The 6,216-nt window shown below is 44.0% G+C and overlaps 2 protein-coding genes across 2 annotated transcripts in view; one reads left to right on the forward strand and one right to left on the reverse strand.

Moving 5' to 3' along the window:
* USP45 (ubiquitin specific peptidase 45) overlaps positions 1-547 on the reverse strand; it is a 60,347-nt gene extending 59,800 nt beyond the window's left edge. Inside the window, exon 1 of the mRNA XM_075498422.1 lies at positions 529-547. The gene's annotated coding sequence lies outside the window, so the exon portion shown is untranslated. The remainder of the gene's footprint in view (positions 1-528) is intronic.
* A 296-nt stretch (positions 548-843) lies between these two features.
* On the forward strand, positions 844-3,462 carry TSTD1 (thiosulfate sulfurtransferase like domain containing 1). The gene is made up of 4 exons (XM_075498449.1): positions 844-985; positions 1,176-1,346; positions 1,557-1,716; positions 3,041-3,462. The coding sequence occupies exons 1-4, from the start codon at positions 883-885 to the stop codon at positions 3,102-3,104; spliced, it is 498 nt and encodes a 165-aa protein (XP_075354564.1). The 5' UTR covers positions 844-882; the 3' UTR covers positions 3,105-3,462.
* Positions 3,463-6,216: the final 2,754 nt, after the last annotated feature.

A 6,216-nucleotide genomic window follows, 5' to 3' on the forward strand; every position in this document is an offset into this window, starting at 1 on the left:
ACCGCTGGTACATAATGTATCTGCAAACGTATGTAGTAAATACAGAGTACTGATTTAAAACACATTGAACAGAGGGACCCTCATTTCTCCACTTAAAACATGCCTTGGCCATCAGTCCTTGGGGCTGGAAGACTGACAGCTTTCAAAACCAAAGCGTATCGAAACTAGGGATGCGGTTATTACCCTTGGACCACAGCTCCTGTGGCTGTAAGGGGACAGTGGCAAGGGTGAAAGCGGTGCAGGCCAGTGCCAAGATCACCATTTCTCCTCAGGTGTAACACTGAGGGGGTTTTTTTTTTTAATTACTTTGAGTGGATTTGACACAAAATTCCTCATCCCTGCTCAGTCTCCCAGCCTTTGGTACTTTAAGGCCTCTCAACAGCTTGGCTCAGTTGTGGAAATCGCCCTGCCCAGGCAAAGCAGCAGTTGCTGGACGTACCGAAACCGAAGGCAGCGGCTGCCTAACCCGGCTGCGTCTGGTGCCGGCAGGTGCCATGCATGGCGGTGGGCCGCTCGCCTACGGCTTACCTGCCCAGGCCGCTCGGCTTTTTATGGCTCCGGCGAAATCCAGGCCTTCCCTGAACCAGGGGGATGGCCCCACACGCAATGCCGAGATGTAAGTTCATCGGGTGCGAGCGTGCAAATATTTTATCGACGTCGAGTCATAAATTGTAAGAAATCGGAGGGATTCACAAGGGAAAAAAAAATGATTGTTTTTAACCGGTGGTGCCTCCCGCGCCCCTGAGCGGGCCAACGCCGGATCAAGGCCTCCGGGCCCCCGCCTCTGAGGAGAAGGCGGTGCCGCCCGGGGAGCCGTCTCCTCCCCGGCCGGCGGGGGCGGGCGGCTGGCGGCAAGCGGCAGGGACGGCCCGGGTGGCCGCCATGTTCGGAGGCGGGCTGATGGGGGTCGGGGGCTGGGGCTGGTGGCGGGCGCTCCGGGCCCTGCGGGCGGCGAGCGGCGGCTGGTGGCGGGCGGCAGCGCCCGGTGAGGCGGGGACGCGGGGGGTGGAGTGGCGGCTGGGCCTCTCCGAACGCGGGCGGCGGGGTGAGGTTTGCCGGCGCCCGGGGGGAGCCCCGTATGAATATGTTAAACGTTATTAGGGGCGATGGCCTTCCCCGAGAGGCCGGGAGAGCGGGGGCCTGCGCTGGGCTCACGGGCTGCGCCTCTCTGCCAGGTCCCGGGGCGGCGGGTGCCCCCAGCCGCAGCCTCTGCGCCGGCGGGGCGCCGAGCCTTTCCTACCAAGAGCTCAAAGACTTGAAGAAGACCAACGTCCTCCACATAGACGTGCGGGAGAGGTGGGAGATCGACAGAGACGGAAAAATCCCAGCGTCCATCAACATACCGCGTAAGTTATTAACGCTGCTACGTGGAGACGCTGGGTGTTCCCTTTGCTTGATGGTCAAGTCTGTGGAGGCTGAGCAAAGAGGAGCTGTGCTAGACAGCTGCTAGTATGTTGTGAGGCTAAACTTTTCCTCCAGAGGAATTAGAAGCCTTACTGAAGTGTAAGCCTGTCTGTGGATGGAGAATAAATTACTTTTTTTTCTGTATTTCCCAGTGGGTGAATTAGTGGGAGCTCTACAAATGGACCCAACGGAGTTCAAGGAGCAGTACAATCAAAAGATGCCATCCAAGTCAGACCCTGTGGTTTTCTCCTGTTTGGCAGGAAAAAGAAGTAAACAAGCACTCAGTTTTGCCATGTCCTTGGGTTTCAGCAGGTATGACTTGGGTGTGTAAGGGTGGGATTAATGTGGCCTCCCCCCATGAAGCAGATCTCATGCTCAGCTTCTTGTGGGCAGGAGTAAAAATTTAAATGTGGAATATGAACAAAACGATTGGTATTTGAGTTGGACACCTCCTCGTGTCTCCACTGAACCTTAAAGACGCCGTTGGGTGTTCCAGCAAAGTGAGGTGTATCGCCCTGTGAAACAACCCCTCAGCAGCTCTGCGCATGTGCCGCAGGTGACGCAATCTGCTGCAAGACCGTGCTGCCACTGAAGGGTCCTTCTGCCTCTTCGGGCTCCCTTGCCGAGACATTGCTTCCTTATACAGCTTCATAAGTGCTAGCCCTGAGACACAGGATGATTGGAAGGGTGGAGAACTGCTCTCTTTGGTAGAAGTACAGTCTTAAATTAGATTAAATAGTTTATGAAACCACACCCTTTGTTAAATTGCAGTTCTACCTGTACAGTTCACTGGTGACAAAGTACGCCTTCACTTTCAGTAAAGCATTGCATTGTTTGCCAGGAGTAAAGCAGTGAAGGCAATAGCTAAAAAGACAATGAGATTGATAGAGCGGAAGCAAAAGCAGCATCTGGGTGGCAGAATTTTGTTACACCCATGCCAGAAGGTGCCTCACTGCCTCGAAGACTGCAGATAGAATTTAAAAAATTGGTTGTTTGCTCATGTTTTCGCTGAACTGCAATTCATGAACTGGAATATCCCTGCTAATTCTAGTCAGAAGTATGGAACCACGTTCTTGTTTTGCAAATATATTGTTTTAATAAGTGCAAAACATTCTCCATTACCTGTTTTTCATGCTGCCTAATTGGAGGAGTCAGTATTGTTTTGCATGGTGGGTTTTTGTTTTCCAGAGTTTAGTTTTGTACAGGCTTATGTCAGATCTATAGAGCATGTAGGTTTGTAAGGAAGTAAAGATCAGTGTGCTGCATTTATTTGATGACATCTGAAGTATTAGACATAATAGCATGTAAATCTCCCACTGCAGTGAGTCTGTTCTGTCTTTTTAAAAAAAAGAAGTGGCAACCTGTTTCATTAATCCTGCTGCTACTACTTGCTTGATGTTTGATCTCCAGCATTGTGTCATTTGGAAAAAAAGAGTTACAGAACACACTGCATGCAAGCAGGCGGTATTAGAGTACAAGGAAAGTCGATCTGGCTCATTGAAGCTAGGTATAAGCATATTTGATTGCAGAGAATTTCTGCATGTTTTTTTTTTCTCTGATTTTTTTTGCCATGCCCTCTTACATACCTTTTTCAAGAAGAGTCCTTCTTAACATTGTATCTTCTGCATATTTTCAGAGTTCAGCAATATGCTGGTGGCTTTGAGGATTGGGTAAAACATGAACCTCCAGAGAAAAAATGAAGATGACTACCCCAGCCCTTGCCCCATCACTGCTTCAGCATGGTTTGTAGGTTTTCACATTCAAACTACGTGCATTCCACTTCCAGAATACGGGCCACTCCTGTTTTCTTGTGTAAATGGACATTCACCTTCAAATAGCCATGCATATCAACTGCTTGGTTTAAATTATATCTAAATGAACAGAGGACATTACACTTGTTCAACCTTTACTTTGGGCTGTGTTTTTTGGTCAAAGTATGTGAAGAGAACCCACATGCTTATTATGTTTACTAAGATTTTTGTATGATGTAGTTTATGACTGTTTAAACTAATGATGACAGGGCAAATAAAATTACCCTTCCCCAAATAACTGTGTTGGGTAGTTTGTTTAGAATAGTTAAACTGCATATATTCTAATGGAATTGGGGTAACTGCCCTAAGCACAGATTTATTATACTTCATGTGTAGCTAGAGTTTTAAAATAGTTGCTGTGTTATCAAAGAGTACAAGTAGAGTACAAATATTAAGGTTTGTACTATGTGATTCTAAGGCCAAAACTTCACTTCTGGTTAGAAAATACAAAGGGAAACTGACCCGATGCTAGAATACTCGCTGTTCAAGATGTTGTGTGATTCCTTATTTTAGAAGTATATCCATTCCTATATGCAGATCTGCTTCTGAGCACAAAATGCTGTAACATTCAGTCAACAACTTCTGTTCCCTCAGCAGCTCAGTATCATGTGAGAACTTGCCTGTATTTGAAGTTATTATTACAGAGATATAATAATTTTAGGCTGGAAAATTTGAGGTGTCCAAGGAAGTTACTAAACTCCTTTCTTTTATGTATGTTAATTTGCATGTATTAAACTTTAAAACCAAACTGACCCATTCCATCCCCACCTATAAATTTGCATAGTCATAATTTTAAGGATTTTTTCTGTTTGTTTTTCAATGCTGTTAGTGGCTCAGGGGAACTAGCAAGGGTGAATTGCTTTGGCCTCTAGAAAATTTAAGTCCTAGCACAGAGGTTCTGGACTCTGCAGGATGTCTGGAAAAAGGAATTAAAATTTCCGGTTCTGCTCTAATCAGTATTACAGGCAATGTGCACTTATCCTACAGCTCTTCCATTCTGACGGTGCAGTCTGCATGGTGAGAAGAGGACCTAGAAAATATACCCTCTCAAGTTCAGAGAACAAAGAAAAAGTAACTAATCTTACTAGAATTTTATTCTATTAATTTTATTCTAGTAAGTCCTGCGGTCTCTCTGCACTCATTTGTTTCTAGAGGAGAACTCCCGTAGTTGGCACAGCCAGCTGTGTTAGCTGCACTGCCCTGACGGTGTATCTTACGGGGGTTTCTGTTCTCTTGTCTTTGCTAATAATTAGAGACCCTGTAGTGTAGCTGTCATAATAGTGAGTAATGAGTGCATTTTTCTTCAAAGCATCACTGACTTTTTAGCAATCTTATTGCTATACCTTATTTCCAATCCATAAAAAAAAACCCCAAACAACTTAAAAACCAGAGTTTAGACTAATTTCCAAAATACTGGTTTAGTTTAACTGACGAATTAATGGGAGTAAGGTGAAATTAAAATACCAGGATGAGTATGGGTGTTACCTTGTTGTGGTCAATTACTCTGCAATTGAGTAATTGCAAAGTACTCACTATCTTACTCTTGAAAGGTCTTTTTCAGACTGGATCCGGAGGAGTAACAGATGCCAACAGTTTTGTTGGATTTAGCCAAATCCTATGATCTATTAATTTTGCCTGTTTACCATGACCTACACTGTCAGTTTCACAGTGCTGTGGGCACATAGTCACAGGGGCAACTGAAGCCCACTGTTGGCTGCGTTGTGCCAGGCCTCACCAGGACTAATGATGCCTTTTAATCTAGATCATTAAGGTCAGATTGTATAGAAAATTTGAGACACACTGAAAATATTTAGCTAAATGTGTAATTAATCATGCCTTGCTGTATTGACCAAGCCACCAAACTTCAGTATACAGATGAACAAAGCAGGGAGATCTAATCAACTAAACTTAGTCATGATTTAGGCGTAAGTGGCCAATGCTTCCTTTCATAGCTACATTAAAGTTTGTTGGGAACATCTAAAACTAGATAGCCACAAAAAATGAACAACTTAACAGTTATATTGGGTCACACTGATATCTGTCTAGTCCATTATTTTCTGTTCGGCAGCAGCTGGTAATAAACATCTGAGGAAGAGCATAAAACAGGATAAGAATGTAGTGATACAATCCCCAGATTCTCATTTACACCTTGGAGTGCTTTGATACTTCCTTCAGGCTTTGCAAGTCTTGGTATATTTGGGCATTTGTAAATTTTCAACACAAACTCCCAGCAGTCACAACAGGCTGCATTGGGTTTAACAACGCATTGTGAGAAGTCTTTCCCTTTGTTGCGTCTCACCTTGCCATGTGTTGTTTTCATCAGATGCTCCTGCTTCTTCTGTCAGAAGTGATGAACAGTTGTCACCTCATCAGTCTTCACACCACTCATTATTTTTCTAGATGTCTGCTATCTTTTCTGAGCCAAAGACTTGTAGATTTATTGTTTTTTAATAGGAGAGCCACTGTATACCTCTTTCTTTTATTTTCATTAGTTTTTATTAGTCCTGGTAGATTTAGTTTTTATTAGTCTCGGTAGTTTTGTGCAAGGTGTTTCTTAATCTATTTGTAGCTTGTCAAAGTTGATGATCCTTTCTGTGTCTTCCTTATGTGGATATAACTTCCTTTTCAAATGATGCTTTCTGAGTTAAATAACTTCTCTGATCCAGTTCAGTTTGCTTCCTTTTAGATTTTTCCTTAAGTCTATTTGGCATAGATGGCCTGTGTTTGTTTTGACACTCTGCTATCACCTGTAACCATATAATCTCTGAAGACTTTCGGCTACCTCTCTTTTAATGAGAGACCTCATTTTTATGCATTCCTCTCCTTTGAAATGAAGCACAGTAAAGGCAATTTTTTCTGTCTGGTTGGTAGCAAAGCTGTTGAATTCACATCATGTTCCATTTCCTGTTGTTCCAATTTACAATCTTTCTTTTTATAACAGTCATCACTGAATCCAGTTCCTTTGACTGCACTTAATTATTGACTCCCACTGTTCACACTG

This window comes from Mycteria americana, chromosome 3 (genome assembly GCF_035582795.1).
Source record: "Mycteria americana isolate JAX WOST 10 ecotype Jacksonville Zoo and Gardens chromosome 3, USCA_MyAme_1.0, whole genome shotgun sequence".
Lineage (NCBI taxonomy): Eukaryota > Metazoa > Chordata > Aves > Ciconiiformes > Ciconiidae > Mycteria > Mycteria americana.